Source organism: Pteropus medius, unplaced genomic scaffold (genome assembly GCF_902729225.1).
Source record: "Pteropus medius unplaced genomic scaffold, Ma_sr-lr_union100, whole genome shotgun sequence".
Classification (NCBI taxonomy): domain Eukaryota; kingdom Metazoa; phylum Chordata; class Mammalia; order Chiroptera; family Pteropodidae; genus Pteropus; species Pteropus medius.
Window position 1 is genome coordinate 16500644 of NW_024347791.1, and position 17845 is coordinate 16518488.

A 17845-nucleotide genomic window follows, 5' to 3' on the forward strand; every position below is an offset into this window, starting at 1 on the left:
GTTTAGTACCGTGGTTTTCCCTGTGACCTTTGTTCTCAGATGAATTGAAGAAAACTTATTGATTTTCAGTTTGCCCAGCTTTTTCTCTTTGTAAGGATGGAGGAATAGCTCCCAAGCTCTTAACATGTTGGAGCTGAAGCCAGAAGTCTTACTTCCTATGTCGTGGGAGGTTCACTGTGAGAACCCAGTCACCATGCTATTAGAAAGCCCGAGCCACATGAAAAGCCAGCTCCAGCTTTCTGGCCATGTGAGTGAAGCATATTGGCAATGGATCCCTCAAATCCCAGTTAAGCTGCACAAAGTGATACCACATGGAACAGGGACAAACCTTTCCTGCCCAGCCCTTCCCCAACTGTAGATTTATAAGCAAATTAAGTGACAGTTGTTGCTTTAAGTCTCTAAGTTTTGGGGTTCATATATATCATTCCTAAGATGATCCTCAAGGCCTTGCCAACTTTTCAAAAATAAATTCATACAAATCTCCCCTAAAAACATCTCATGCGCCCAGTCATATAGAATTCTCTGAGTCTGCAGAACCTACCAAGCTCTTCTCAGGATCTGGCCTAGAATGCTCTTGTCCTTACCCTTTACCTGGTTGGTCACATCTCCTCAAGATGTAAGCATACCTGTCCCCTTCTCAGCAAGTCTCCCATTGTCCATCCGCAAAAGTAAATCTATTGCCTATCCCTCTCTCTCTCATGCAAATGCATATAAGCTACCGCTCTCTATCTTAATTCTTTCTCATAAATCTTTTTGCTTTATGCAATTTAAAATTACAAATATGTCTGCTAACTTGATTACTTTTTGCCTCCCCAACTAGAAGACAGGCTCCATGAGAAGAGAAGCTCAGTTTTGTTCATCAATACATATCCATTGCCTGGCCCCGTACACGGAACACAGTAGGGGCTTAGTAAATACCTGTAAAGGAAGAAGCTCTTTTAAAAAGACACTGCCTCCATGCATTCCTTGTTCAGACAAGCGTTTTTCAATCTAGTACTACTGACACTTTGGGCCAAATAATGCTTTGTTGCAAAAGACTGTCCTGTTCCTTTGTAGGATGGTTCAGCAGCATCCCTGGCCTCTACCAGATATCATCAAATGTAGAGCTGACTAGATTTAGATCTAGGTTTAGACTAGAAAGATGCTACTTCCCTAGCATTCTGGTTTAAATCTAAAAGAATGATCATAATAATGAAGCAACTCAGGTAAATGGGTATGCTTTAAACTGAAATCAATCTTATCATCATATCCTTCCCCTAGTCCTCCTCAAAAACCACTTAAATTGAACTATGCAAGAGTGATCCTAGGAGCCATGACATTATAATAATTGGAAACTTCCATATTAACTCTTTTAAAAAAATTTGTCCACTACCCAAAAAGAATGCCTCCATTTTCACCAGCTGGGCATAGCTGATATATTCCCTCAATCTTGAAGAAAGCAAATACCACTGATTGTTTTGAGGGTATCCTAATCAAATGATCAAAGAACCCTAATAATGAAAAGGACCAAAAGAGGCCAATACATCTAAACATTGTCTAATAGGAAAGTTATTCCTGTACAGTTTAGTCTAATAACTGAAATCATGCTTCTTGCCTAAACAATATCCTCATTGTCACTTTTGTCAGAAAGGATTAGGCATTGTTTGTTTATCTGCTGCAAGCTAACTGAAACCATCTGTACCATGAACCAGATTCTAATGCCTTGCATTCTTCCTTTAAAGGAAGTCAGGGCTGAATCTGCAATTTGGATAGACTTTAGCATTTCTAAAAATAAAATTAGCAGATTTTGGAGGGTGGGCTATTATCCTCCTTTGCCAGGTAAGGATAAGCACTCTACTTTTTCAACTTTTACCTATACACAAGGAGCACCAGGCCTGAAAATCACAGGGAGCAAACTCCACTTACTCCATTAGCTTTTATAAAAAATCCAGTTTCCCTTGTATGTTGTAATGCCGTATTTTGTGCATTAAATTCCAAAGCTAACTCTGATTGTATTATCATACTATGATGCCATTTTCATACCCTGTGACTAATAGTGTGGATACAGGCTTGATCTTTGAAGTGAGCTGTGGTAATAAGCTTTGGCGCATGGACCCAAAGTCTGAAAGAAATCAGAGCAGACCTAATGAGAAACAGAGAGAGGGCCTCGGGAGCATCCTGCAGCAGAGCTTGTACAATCTAATCAGATTAGCCTCTCTTTTGTATAGAGTTCCCACTTGTGGATTATGACCTCTCAGGACACTGAAGTCACCATGACGATCCAGGTGTCAACTTTTAAGATTAAAACTTCAGTGAACCAGGAGTTCAATGTTTTCTATCTAGGCATTTCTGACCTTTAGAAGTCTTCACACTCCTCCTGATAGTGTTTCAAAAGAGTTGACCTTCAGGACAAGCAGTAAAAGCCACCTCTTTAATCTCACATGTTCCGAAAAGGTGATTTAACTGCCGCTGTCTTTCTGCTTGTTTTAATTAATAGCATTATCTTCCCCTTATTTCTCCTGGGGCTTTGTAGTGCTCTTTGAAATGTATTTAGTATTTTTCAGTCTTGGTTTTGGGTACTCTCTCAATTTATGAGGTCGCTGAATTCAACTTCAACATTTCAGCACAAATCGGCAGAATGAAACGCTAAAAGAAGATTGGCACTTTCAATCACATAAGTCTCATGTTACATAAAGTGAGCAAATTCCTCCATTGTTTTTATTCACCTCTGAGATAACAATTTACTGCTGGTACAAACCAGTGTGGGCAGGCTTCTCTGCTTAGCAGGCTCCCACAGGAGTAAAGCTTTGCATCTTCTCCTCAACAGAACTGAAGATAAACAAAAAATAAAAGCGGGGAGGGGGGAAGACCAGATATCAGGATCATCTTGGGATGACTTTGTCAGAGCAAGTCCAATACTCTAATTCCAGAGATGGAATCAAGAGCAAGGTTTTTCCTTCTCTAAATGACACCAGAAATACAAGAAAATCAAAAGTAAGCAGCTGGAGCCTCACATTCCCAATAAAGTAGGAAGGAAAACAGAGGAGACTGACTCAGGCAAGAGTAAAGGTCATAGCATCTCACCACTTGCAGCAGGGTGCAGAAGCCTGGGGAATTCAGGCATCTGGGAGGGACTTGAGTGTGCTTCACCAGTAGATCCCAGGGCTCTGAGGAGCATCTGGATGCCAACATATCTCAAGTCTGGGAGCTGAGGCGGCTGGTGATCCTAGCTTTTATCTATCACAGCCACACATTCATGAGTGTTCGCATATTAATAACTCACCAACCCTTCCAAATTATATGGCTAAACACCAATTCCACTTTAATACTTGAGTATTAAACACTTTTTCTTAATCGAAATTTGCACAATCATCAAAATGAATCAGTTTGCTTTTATTTTAAGGCCCTTGGGCTTTAACAGATTTAGTAGAGAGTCTACTAACAAAGGGTGAAAAATCTCATTATATCTGTTTGGAGGACCGAGCCTCTAAAGGGAACTGTCTTAGGGAGTCCTACAAATACACACAGTGATCAGGGAGGCTTGATTTAAAAGCAATGAGGCTGTGAGTTCAAACACTCACCACTGTTGAGAACATATTTAAAATACTTTAGTCAACACGATCCTCTCTTCCTTCCTTCTGAAACCCCACACCATTTTACCTGGTCTTTCTTACTGCATTCTCACTTATATAGAATGTCTTACATTCTAACTTTATAGAGCTTTTTATGTATATGAACCATCTTCCTTCAAGATTGTTAAATTTCCTGACAGCAGAATCTACATCTAAGTTATCTCTTTTTCACCTACAGCGTAGAAAGAACATAAAAACAACATAATAAACACTCATCGTTAGTTGAATAAGCTTAGAAAATGTTAACAAGTGTCTTAATGTACAAAAGTCCCCAGAAAATTGAGAGGTAAAAAGATGATTTCTTGGTGCTAAATTAGACATTTTAAAATGCCACATGTTTTGAAAATGTAAAATAGTATACAATGCCATGACTTTTTAAAATCCTATGTCAACTGCTACAGGGACTTAGAAGAGAGAACGAAATCAGGAAACCAAACCAGGACAGAGATTAGTAGAGCAATAATAAATTGCCTCCCTTCCCAAACATAAAAACGCACATGCACAAAGAAATAACTAAGCTGGGAAATATTTGTTTAAAAAAAAAAACTCTACTCAGATCTAAAAATATGGGAAGTTCAAAGCTTTTTAAAAAAAAAATTATTTTTGACTGTTGTATATTTATATGGCTGCAGTTAGTCAGCCATAATCTTTAGAACCAAGCTCATTACCAAGGGGGTTACACGGTATAGGAATCTTGATCAACTTCTCCCCAACAAATGTTTCCCTACAGGAACAAGAAACTCAAGAGATTTCAAGAGTAATAAAAAGCCTTCCTATTCCTTTCCAAGCTTCTACATTACTGCTAACAGCAGCTACTGTAACAGTCAACAGTTACACAAACCTCTTCATCGAGGCAGGGGGAATATCCTTCACTTATATTATTTAAAGAACATGAAATAAACAATGGCTTACATATCCCATAAGTGGAGAAAAAATGACACTGTCATGAACAGAATGCCAAATTCGTGAGGTTTGCAATTCATAAATGTTATGGATTGAACTGTGTCCTCCAAAAGAGACATGTTAAAGTTCTAACCTCCAGTACCTCAGAATGTGACTTGATCTGGAAACAGCGTCCTTCCGGGGGTAATCAAGTTAAAATAAGGTCATTAGGGTGGGCTCTAATGCAATGTGACTAGTGTCCTTATAAAAAGGGGAAATTTGGACACAGCGACAGACACACGCACAGGGAACACCAGGTGAACATGACAGGAGAGACCAAGGTGATACATCTACAAGCCAGGAATGCCAAAGATTGCCAGTACACTGCCGAGGAGAGGAGAGAGGCAGGGAGCGGTTCTCCTTCACAGAACCAACCCAGCGGGAACCAACTCTGCCAACACCTTGACCTTGGACTTCTAACTGCAGAACTATGTGATGATAAATTTGTGTTGTTTAAGCCACTCAGTCTGTGGTACTTTGTTTTGGCAGCCTTAGCAAACTAATACAATGAGGTTCATGGCAAAATCCAAACGACACAATGTAAATCAACACATACATGTAAAATGCTCTCAAACCAAAAATCAGTGAGATCTCTACAAATGACAGGCAGCTTTACTGCAACATAATGATAACTGCTCTTGGAAAAGATGCTAAAGGTAATGTTTAGAGATGGAGGCAGGGCTGTGGACATCTATGGGAGAGTGATGGAGAGTACTACAACAGGGACCCCAACATTTAGTGGGCTCTTTAAATTATGTAGCACTTCAGGGCATACACCAAACAAAAGGACTGTCACCTCTTAACAGAGGTGAGTGGCCAATGTCTTTCATCTCCAGAAGGAGAAAATTAAATACATGTGAACAACTGCTTGAGACATGCTGACTAGATACATTTAGACCCGCTGGAGTGAAAAGTATTAACCATCCAGAACCATCCTTCTGAAAGATTGCAGTCTTTCTTTTATTCAGGCATAATGAACGAAGGATTCTTCAACCATCTCCAAGTTGTAACATAAATCTTAAACATTTAATAGAGTTATTAACTTACATTTGGAAATCAGGTGAGCACATCTTTTGTGGGAAAGCACTTCAAAGTGATTGGTTTGTTTCTTTATAATGATATAGTATGTTTGCCTCTGTTGGATTCATGATTAAACCAAGTCAGAGCATATGTGAGAACCATTTGGAATATTCGACAAGGACAAATCTTTCCAAGGAAGGCCTTATACCATGGAAGTGGTGTAGTGTAATGGTTAGAAAAAGAATCACTTCAAACCTGATAGACATGAACCAAAACATGTGTGGCCACTAACAGCCTGAATGGACTTGGACAGTGGCTAAAACTCTCTAAGCTCAAAGATTCCTGGTCAAATGGAGATGGTAATAATAGGACCTATCTTATAGGCACTATGAGAAGTAAATGAGGCATATTACATATACTATAATTAGTTAATCCAGTGTAGTTATCATCACATCATTAACATTAGATACACAAGTAATTTTTATACAGTAGAGTCCTATTTTCTTTAGGAAAAAAATATAAAATTCAAGACATAACCCCTATTGAAATTACTTCAACTATTCAGACCATTACCATGACATTCTATTACGCTCAAGCAACATAGTTAAGTCATTAACAGCTCTCTAGATTTTGTTTTTACTCCCTAACATGTTTAATTTTCATTTAAATTATAAAAAGAACTTCTCTTTTTCAAATATCTAAGATCTCAAAATTTATACTACTATTTTTGACTTACAGTATTTCTGTACTTCCTTACTTACTATACGTCTTCCTTTAACAGGATACTCCTTCATCTTCTTAACTCAAAAATCATGAACAAAGTTAAAAGAATACATTCCACAAAAGCCCAAGATTATCTAATCAAAATCAGCACATAATCAAAATTTCCAATTATGTGTTTGAAATGATACTGCAGAGAATTTTCTACTACATCTTTTCTATTTATTAGCTTAGAATGCTCTATTTTTTATAACGACTTAAAAGGGAGACAAAGACATGGATAATTTAGAAAATTATTTTTCAACACTATTTGGTAATGTGATTAAGGTAAAACAAGGCTTATGTCTCGCACAATTATTTCAGAAGTAGCATCAAGTTTTCTACAAGCTACATGCCACCAAATACAGCAACTCTGTGCTCTTAATCAACCGGGGAGAGGGAGGAGGCCTATCAGAAGCATGTGGGGTGAGCTTCTCAACGACCCAAATCCGTGCTCTGACCCTGGGACAGCACAGGGGAAGAGGACAAATAAGGGCGAAGCCGTTTCTCTTTGTGAAAATATATGCAGCATGATGCCAAAGCAGACAGTCAGGAAAAAAGAAAGAGTATGCAGTATTTTTAATTAAGTAACTTCTGAAAGATGGAGTAAAAACTCATTTAAAAAGACATCAAGAATGGCCGATACATTTGGCCTTGTCAAATCAGTACTCTTAAGCAAATGTTAAACCTCCATGAGAAATTAATCATGTCATTCAGCTGGAAACGAATTCTCATCTAGGGGTTCCAACTCCAATGAGAGAAAGAGAACACAAAGTTGGGGAGATGTGTAAGACAGAAAAGAGAAACTGGACATTTATAATGAAATAGTATCCAAAACAATTTGCTAGCAAGGAAAACCAATTTTACTGACTTGTACACTGGTTAAAAGAACAACAATAATGAAAACCTGAGGGGAAAGATTTATTACATGTTAAATGGAAATTATTTAAATATATTGTTAGTAGTAAGAGAGCAGGTACAATTTACATGTGAAATATTAAAAAAAATTAATGAACTTACTTGCTTTTCCCTTTGTATACTGTAGCATAAGATCCTTCTCCTAGTTTTTCCAGTTTTTCATATGAGTCAGCTTTTCCAAATTTGGGACTCGTCGGCTAAAAATGGAAGAGAATAATTAAACAAAACGGATTGTATAAAACTAATTAACAATAAATAACACAATTTTCCTAAAAATATACAGATCCTCTGTCACTTTTACATGTTTTTCTGATATAAGATGTTTATTTTAAAAAAACAACATAATAAATATTCAGGGAATAAAATTAAGAAAATACAAATGAACACGGTAAAGAAGTTTAAAAAAAAAAAATCCACCTATAATCTAATCACCGAGAGGGAAATACTGTTAATATTTTTATATCTCTTCTTCCAGTGCTAATCATATATTGATGATTGCTTTTTTTAATATAAATGGGATTACACTATACATATTGTTTGTAACTTTTTTGTCACTCAATAAGTTATTAATATTTCCATTATTATATAATCTTTTAAATTAGGGGCTGGCAAATCCTACCTACAATCTGTTTTTGCATATCTCATAAGCTTAGAAAGGTTTTACTTTTTTTAATTGGGGAGAGGATCAAAAAAAGAATAAAATTTCATAGCACATGAAAATTATGTGAAAAGATTTTAGTATCCATGAAGTTTACTGGAACACAGTCACACACATTCATTTACATATTGCCTTATGACTTCAAGCTACAACAGATTTGTAATTGCAACAGAGATCATATGGCCAAAACCTAAAAATATTTACAATCTGAACCCTGCTGTAAATCATGATGGTATACAGTTCAATCATGTAAAGGTATTCCCTCAATACTTTTCAGTGACAATGAAAAGAGATAATTAAAGACACAGCATTCAGATTTCACTAATTAATACAAAAGAATTCACTTATATCAATATAAACCAAATTTTAAGGGTTAGCTGCAACAAAATAACTCTTCCTTAAGAATGGTACATCCCATCATGACCATAACAATGCTAAGAGTGAGTGATCTCATCACTTGCTATGCTCAACTTCCACTCAAACTTTCACCAGAGAGCAAGGGGAGCATTGTTTTCCATGAGAGCAAATTATCTGTCTAAATGTCACTATAAAAGAAAAATTACATATAAGGAATTAAAGGCATCTTTAAGGGATTATCTGCTCACAGTTATCAATACATATATAATTGATAAAAAATATTGCTAATGATTGCGGTACTTTGTAAGCAACCAACTTTAGAAGCTTAGGATGGAACTTCTTGCAGAACGTTTATAGAATACTATTCTTGAGCATATGCTCTTGTATTACTTATGAAAAAAGACAACATACTGGCAATGAATCTGACTCCCACCATTTATAAGGATTCTATGTGGCAAGTCGAGCACATGCTTCTTACCTCCTTCCTACCCAAAATGTCATGCAGTGACTAAAAAGATATTTTTAAAAAATAATAAATCAGACACAGGAATGGGAAACAAAAAGAATGCCAATATTTAATCAGAAATTTTGAGGAATTCTGAAAGATAGAAAATAGAAAGGATTAAAACGTTAGAAAAAAGACTGAGAGAACCCAAAGTCCCAACATGTAGGAGAAGAATATTATAGAAAAAAGATGCAGGAGTCTGTAGGTAAATATGAAACTAATCAACACAGCTGAGCACACGGTGTCCTCCCAAGCAAACTGCAAGAACATCTGCACAGAGGAGAGAGCTGAGATTGTCAGTATTCAGACTAGGGGGACAGAGCAAGGACTAAAGTAGCCAACACCCAGAGAAAAGATGACATCCTCCCATCCCCAAGCTGTGATCCCTGCCTCTCATACAATCACTAGAAACAATCTATAGAAAACAGAATAAGGTGACAGAAATTCTCAAATACAAAAATGAGTATACCATGAAAAAATCACAAAGCATTTCAGGAAAATCAACAAGAAGCATAAAATTTAATGGGCAGATAAACTAAAACACTGCTAAGAGAGTTGACATTGCAAAGGTATGAATAACTTTGAATGAAAACAACAGTATCTTCAGAGACGTTTGCAAAGATATTATATCCTGTGAAAAGAAACAGATTTAGAGGCTAAATATTTAATCAGTAAAACAAAACACTTAATGGACAGTGAATAAAATACTAGATACAGGTGAAAAAAAAAAGTAAGTTCAATGTCTGAATCAAATTTTCCAAGAAAATTTTGGGGAAGGGTTGCATCTAAATAGAAAAATCATCCAAAAAGCACAATAGTTTTATATACAGCAATAACTGAAAAAAGACAATTCAGCTGAAAAGAGAAAACTATTTCAAATCAATAATCCTATACTCAAGATAGTTTCTCAAGTGGGATGGAAAAGCTGCAATTTTACCATCATCAGAAAAGAAAATCAGATACAAAATTCCATATCAACTCAATATAAGATGTAGTTGGAGTGATGGAAAAATTACAGGAAGGCAAGGAACAGCAGGATAGGAGAAATAAAGCATTTTGAGATTTCATTGGATTGACTTGCAGACACTGATTAACTACAAATGCATAAGTTTTAATATGTTTCTTAACTTGTAAAAGGGAATCCCTAGAATCACATAGATAAGATGTACAAATCCCAAGAAAATTTGGGGGAGAAGAGAATAGAAGAAAAAATTGCAAGGAAGAAGGGGGAAGAGGGTAAGAAGTAGGAGACTAGTGGAGGCAGGGTGCTGAATAAGAAAGCATGCCAAGTAAAAGATCACAAAACAAGAAAGAAGTTAAGTCCAAACACATCAATGATTACAATAAACATAAATGAACAAACTTCCTTTGTTAGTAGAAAGTTCTTAGCTTGAAAAGACCAAGGAAACAGAGCAATATACTATTGAGAAGAGACAAATTAAAACAAAGGAGTAAATGTGAAAATAAAGGGTGAAGGGGGAAATACAGCAAAAATAAGAATTTTTGCAAAATAATGCGCCATGGCAATATTTATGGCAGATAGGACAGAATGTATACAAAACAGGTTAAATTAGTATATCTCATTAAAATGAACATTAAAATCTACCAAGAAATTTAATATCATCAACTAGTTTGAGCCAAATAACAGAGTTTTGAAATGTATGAATAAAATGAGAAACTGTCAACTCCACAGTGATAATAGGAGAAATACATCACTCAGACATCAACAGAGCAAGAAGACAACTAATAAGTAAGGGATATATGGGCTTGAATATTAGAATTAAAATTTTGATCTAACACATATTACCATATATTCTTTCCAAGTACAAATTTAAATTCACACACACGCGCACATGCACACACACAAAATGACCACAGATTAGGCCACAAAGAAAATCTCAATATTCAAAACCAGAGAAACATTCTAAGTTATTTTCTGAATGCAATGCAATAAATTAGAAATAAAGAATAAAAGGAAAACTAAATATTTAGCCACACAGATTAAAAAGAAAATCAAAATTTAAAATTTAAAAATAAATATGTAGTACTGATGACATGACATTTTAAGACACATGCGATGCAGCTGCATCCATACATGAAAGAGAATTAAATATATATGCATGTTCTAGTCAAAAAGAAAGACTAAAAGTAATGAGTTAGACATTTACTGAAGCTAGATAAGAACAAAGTACATAGTAGGAAGGAATTAATAAAGACAAGGGGCTACCTATTCTTTTCTTCAAGAAACTTGTAAAGTACAAATTATGTGTTGAGTTAAATTAAGTAAAACTTAATAGAAAATTACATTCAAAATCACTTAACTAGTCTTGTGTGGGTTATGTTCTCATGCATTTTTCATCACCAGGAAACAGCTTGCGAATGTCACACTTTACCATCACCCTGCTGAGCCCAAGTTTTAAATAGAAATTTTAAAATCTATATTAAACTTCAGTATAAAATGATCTTCAACGGGGAAAATATTGTGTTCACAGTTCCACTCTAAATTATTTAAAATCAGAATGAGAAGTCTGTATGTTTGCTTTAGTGCTCCTTTAAGAATAAATCCAATCTAAGTTGAAGAAAAAAGCAGCAGCAGAATATTACCTCTTTACTCATATTAGGAGATAAACTGCTAATGCGTATTTACAGCAAGTATAAGACATAGTCACACAAAATTTGTAAGAAAATATTTTCTCTTCCTGGAAAGGCATATATAATTTTCTAAAAATGGCATATATTTCACCCTTCATAAACTGTCTTATAATAGAGTTGATGTAACTATTTTAACATGCAGACTATACTAAACTTAAGACTTGAAGAAACTGAATTGAGGAAATCAGAAAAACAAGGGGAATATCTTTTAAAACATACCCCATTTATCCACAAGAAAAACCAAGTAAGAGAAGATGCTAATGGCACAAAGTAGTCTATTTATCTAATTAAATAGATTTGGATGCATTAACTGCCATGGTTAAAATATAGTCTGTGAACACTGTGATGGCAGAAAATTAATATTTCTCCACTTTTGGTGCTAATACAATCAATGTTGTTTGCCCTGTGAAACTGATATGTAGACATTATGGAAATACCCTGTAACTAACAGATCAATCATGCTAGCTCCACAGCAAGAATGGCACACACGTAATACCTCTCTAAAAGTTGTTCTAGCCTACAAAAGAATGCACCAATGAAACAGATCATGTCTGAGACAGTCTGAGTTTTAAGAGTTAGGTTCTTGTCAGTCTCCTAATTTAAGTTTGCAGACTAGTTCTGATCTATAATTACTATTAATATAAATAAGGAATCCAAGTGCTAAGTCTTTAAAGAAGCCAATAATAAAACCCTTCCTACCAAATAAGCGAAACTAATCTTAATTCAGAAGGAGAGGACCTATTTCGTTTAATAATTAAAGTTCGAGCCTTTGGTTTGTGTTTTTTTTTTCCTTGTAACTTTATTAAATCATCACATTTAAGTAAAGAACTAGATCAAACCAGTAAGTTGTCAACCCTAAACATTTTCTTTGGCTCTCTGATGTCTGGGAAACAGCATTATGGGCAACTACTCCCTGCTTATCACTTCCCTACTCAGAGTGCAGGCTTGAGATAGCACCTTACAGAAGGCAAGCACAGAGGGCTAATCAGCAATTACTTAGGGACGCTTCTGCACGGAGACGTGGAATTTAATGAGATAATGTTAATACATTTTTTTTTTTAACAGAATCAAGGTACAGAGAACTGTCAATTGTCTGGACCAGTGGAGGGGAACATTGGCATGGAAAATGAGAAACTGAAGATAATATTCCAGCTGAATGCAGTCTGCCAGCCTGCCCTTACTAGCTCTAGCTCATTGTGTAATCAACAAAAACAGCTCACTAATATCAAGTGTTTACTAAGTGCAGGGGTTTGACCTAATCACTTTATATCCATTAATCTCTATAACTCTACCCTGAGTTTGGTTCTATTAGTAACCCCATTTGAACATAAAAAACTTAAAGACTGAAGAAGTGGATAGTAGTGCCTTGCAATAGCTCTATGTGGCTCTTCAGCTGCTACTGAAGACAGAAGACCCGCGTCCACACTAACGGCTGGAGTCTTTTGATGAACACCTCACCCCTGCTGCCCCCGGGACTGAAGGAGAAACTGAGACCTAAATGGGCTCGGCCATCTCCAGCTGCTGGCGTGCCGACTGCAGTCACGGAAGGCAGCAGTGTTCATCACAGTCTCAAGCAGCGGTAAGACTGGAAAAGATGTAATAAGGTCTCCAGCAGCACCAGTGGCAAAGAGGGTTTTCTGTGGCTTCTTCACAGGCGAGGTTAAAAAGATTGCTTTATCACCTCACTGAAACAATAGCCTCACTATATCTGTGTCTTTTAAACTGCATTGACAAGGAAGCAATGATATCTGAGAATAAAAAAAAACATTTGCCAGGTAACTGTCGTCACAATTCAAGTGACTGTATAAGTAGAACGAGCTGCAGCAGACCTGTGTGTCAGCTAGTATATGAATGCTTTCTTCTGTTGTTTTAATACAGCGCATTTAAATTACAATCTACATCAAATGAAAGAAAGAATGAATGAGTAGAACCCCCAGATTCTCTGTTGGGCCTGAAGATATAGAAATCAACCCTGGAAAGTACTGACATTTCTTCCACCATGCAGATGAAGAGGAGGAGGAGGAGTCTTCACCAGAAAGGCAGATTGTGGCTGGACCATGTACCATGGATTTAGAAATCTAAATCTAAATCAATGAAGGAAATTCTTGAACAGACTTTATTTAAATATATCACAGTGGTGTTATTTGAAGAGGATGTTATTTTGAATGAACCAGTGGAACCATGAGATAATGTTAATACATTTTTTTTTTAACAGAAAACTAGCCTTTAAGTGACTGTCTCATTTCTTTCTATTCTAAAGGTATTAAAGAACAGGTAGGAAATGCCGTTATCCTCTCCAATTATAAAACTAATACATATTAATTGTAGAATATTAGATAAAATAGAAGAATAAAATTAAACTCACCCACTCTCACAGGTAATGTTAACATTTTGATATATTTCTTTCCTGTCTTTTTTCCTGTGTTTGTTTTAGAAGCATATTTAGTATTACAGTGTACATGTAATTTTATATTTAATTTCTTTCACTAATTATATCACTATAATTATTTTATTATAATTATTTCACTAATTATAATAAAAAAAAAGGTTTTTTTCTCCATGTCATTCTTCAAAAACCTGACTTTTAATAGTGTTATAGTGTATCGTCATGTGGATGTGCTATACATATTTAACCAATATCCTAACAATTAGATAGTTTCGTTTTCACTATTAAAAATAAGTCTTTGATGAACTCCTGAAATGTGTATCTTTGTAACTCTGTTTTTTAGGATAAGTTCTTGAATTATTGAACATTTTAATCCCTTACAATTTGACCATATAGGAAATGATCTGTCATTCCTCATATACACAGTCATACTTTATTTCTTGAGGACTTAATATTTGAATTTTAGATTTTACTTGTTAACTTTTATAAATCAAACTGAAATATCAATAAAGCTTAAGTATTACTTCACAGTAAAGTAGTACTTCACATTAAAGTCCTCTAATCAAAATTATTGTTAGATGTATATCTGAAAATTTATAACCTAAAAACCGTGAATTAAGTGAATTTCTCACAAAGAAGTACAATTTAAAAGATGTGTACTCAATTATAAATGTGTTCAGATCAAATTGTTCTTCTTACCAAAATATATAGTCCCCAGCTGTGTTAACGTCTCACTTTAGTTAGGTGTTCAAAAAGCATCTCCTTCATCAAGAAGGGATGGTCCACGGTTAAGACCTTCTGTGCTTCACAGCCTATATGGACCATCATTATTATTTCATAGAGAAGACAAGACCCTGGTCTTCTTTACAGACTGAAGCTCATCATTTCAGGGAACCTTAAAATTTGCTTATCCTCAAAAGTAAGGTGTTCTTCCCCTCACTACTACATGGTTCTTTCTACAAAACCTATTTGCCTATAAAAACTAGGTGCTATCTGAGGGCATATCATAAATGCTGTCTTTTCTTAAGGAAAAAGTTCCACTTTAACAACAACAAAAGCAGGGAAGTGACTTGCTGAATTCTGTTAGGATGTTTCAAATCATAAACACTAAGACATCTTTACAAGTGAAGACTGCTTCTAAGAGTCTTTGAAGCAGGGTTTTGTCATAAACTTGAAGGATCTGTAATTTGTGATCAAGTGATTCTTGGTATAGAGTATTTAAATTTTAAATTTAAATTGTATTTAAATTTTAAAAACTAAGAAGAATTTTGGAATAAATCTTTGTAAAAGAAGGAAAGAGGGAGCGGAAGAATGTACAGAAGGAGAAGAAGCCGAAGGAAGCCGAAGGAAGGAAGCTTAATGGAATAGGAATGGTTTGAATGAAGGAATGAATGAAGGAAGGGAATGAAAGGAATGGAATGAAGGAAGGAAAGAAAACAGCGCCGAAAAAGAAAGCGAGGAGGGGAAATATAAAAAAGGACCAGAGGAAGGGAATGAAGGGAGTGGAGGAGTGATATGATGGAGAGAGAGAGAGATATATATATATATATATATATATATGTTGTTGTTGTTGTCAGCCGAAGCCGAATGGAATGAATGGGCCGAATGAATGAATGAATAGGCCGAATGTAATGGAATGAAATGAATGAACAATGAAATGAATGATATATATGATATATTATTGTTATTGAGAGAGAGAGAGAGAGAGAGAGAGAGAGAGAGAGAAAGAGAGAAAGAAAGAAAGAAAGAAAGAAAGAAAGAAAGAAAGAAAGAAAGAAAGAAAGAAAGAAAGAGCAAGAAAGACGGAGGGAAGGAAGACAGACGAAGGAAGGGAGGGAGGGAGGGAAGGAACGAAAGGGAAGGGAAGGGAAGGAGGGAGAGACAGACAGACAGACAGACTGGAGAAATAAGGTAACTCATCTAAGATCCTAGAGCTAACAACAGAGCTTGAATTCAAACCAAGTTGACTGGAATCAAGAAAGAATTTTCTTTACCACTACTATATTGGTGGACTCTTCCCATGGAGACCTAAATCCCACCCAAATGGAAGAGATACTATATTATGCTTAAGTTTGTCATCTACTGAAACCCCATTCCCAGAAGCACGGATGGGTTTTTGAGTTGCATTTTTATAAACTACATGAGTATACCTCTGTGTTCCCTGTAATCACACCTTGACATGGCTATAAGAATGTCCACAGTTTCATAACTGAATTCACTGAAAATTGATTTTAACCTTCATACATAACCCTTTGATTAAAACTGTTGATGAGCCCCTAAATTGCAGGAAAACCACGAGGATCACTTCTCTATTACATTATACTATAATTGTGAGAGTGGGTCGGAGGGTGAGGTGTGAAGGATTCCATCAGAACTATGTGACTTCATTAAATAAGGATTTGAAGTGAAACCTGCCTTGGCTAATTTTTCTTCTGCCTTCGATTTCCACAACAGGGTCTATCATCCTGCCTGCCTAGCCCTGTTCAACATAGACACACTAAGATAAAACACACTTGATGGGTAACTTGGTTACAAAATTAATCTAGATGCACCATAGAGGAATAGACCTAAGCACCACAAGTGGTGACAACCTGACAAGAGGGACTGGTTCTATCTGGGAATTATCTAGTCCCACAGAAGGAAGGCAATGACAAGACGAAACCCCCATGATGGCCATCTGAGAACTGCAGTGGAATTCTCATTATCAAGTTTGCGCCTTCCTCCCCTCTCTCTCCAGATTGGGCCTGCCTAGAAAAGAACAAAGCAATGTCAAAAGGCTAAAAAAATTATTTTCTAAACCAAAATCCTATTCCTAGTCAGTTTATTAATCAAGTAATTAAGTATGAATAAAGACAGTCACATGTGCAGCAAAATAAACCAAGAACAATAAAGATATGTAAGTAACACGGAGCCTATGTATTTAACACAAAAAGGAAGGAAAAGAAAATTCTCAGGAAAATAGTGAAGGGAAGCCTCAAAGAGCAGGCTTGGAGATCACCCAGTCCAGACTGGATTAGAAGGATGGAGAACTACTTAGGTCAATCTCAGGGAAAAGAAAAATGGATAGGTTATCTGACTCCAGCTTGTTTCAGGAGCTTTATAGTTTTATCAAATAATTTGGGGCCTCAGTCTGTGATTAAAATTATACCAATTAATTATATTAATTATGAACAAATGAAAAGATGAGGCAATTACGACTAGGAAAATCAAGTTGTGCAAGGAAGGACAACTCTCTATTCAGTGCAGGGCTCTGTCCTGGAAAGGTGCTTCAATTAGACAGTCTAGAGAAGTCACAGGACAAAGACCAGCAGACTGCAACACCAGCAAACCACACTATGGTGTCTGTCCTTGGACTCCCCCACTCACAGGAGCCATCGAACTCCCCTCTCAGTTGATGTCACTGTCCTAGGAATGGCCCATAAGCTGCCACACTGATGGCAACGTGGAAGCTCCCTGGCTCTGAGAATAGCCACTAGTCCCTTTCCTTCCCTGAGCTTCTGCACTCATACTTTCAGATACTACGCAGTTCTTAAAACTGTTCACGACCTGTTCCCCTCACTCCTATTTTGAGGTTCATGGAGATACTGTGTCATCTATATTTGTCATCAGTATTATCCATTAGTTTTGGTTTTACTATACGAGTTGCTCTGGCTAATTATATAAAGAGTTTCAAAACCTATGCCACTATCGTTTCTCAGAATCCTCTACTATTTGATCTTTTAAGCTATGTTCAAGCATTATTTTAATAAAAATAAAATTTAACTTTAAAGAGAGAAATACAGAGAGCATCAGAGGAGTCTCAACTTCCTCGATAAGGATTTTAATTAACTTCTTGTTAAAAATTAAAAATAAATATTGAAATCCCATTATGCTATGATGTACACACAGCACTGACTTTTAAAACTACATGACGTCCAGTAGCAACAGGCGTACCCAGCACCTACATCTCGGTTTCTAAATATCACTTTCCAATAAAAGAAACCAGGGCTCTTTGGAGAAACTGATTCTAGATCTGGGGCTGGGAAAATTCTATATAA

General features: G+C 36.0%; 1 protein-coding gene across 1 annotated transcript in view; it reads right to left on the reverse strand.

Moving 5' to 3' along the window:
- The window catches only part of CDK14 (cyclin dependent kinase 14), a 503580-nt gene that overhangs the window by 364762 nt on the left and 120973 nt on the right, over positions 1-17845 (reverse strand). Inside the window, exon 4 of the mRNA XM_039878136.1 lies at positions 7353-7447. Coding sequence (XP_039734070.1) covers positions 7353-7447 — 95 coding nt within the window. The remainder of the gene's footprint in view (positions 1-7352; positions 7448-17845) is intronic.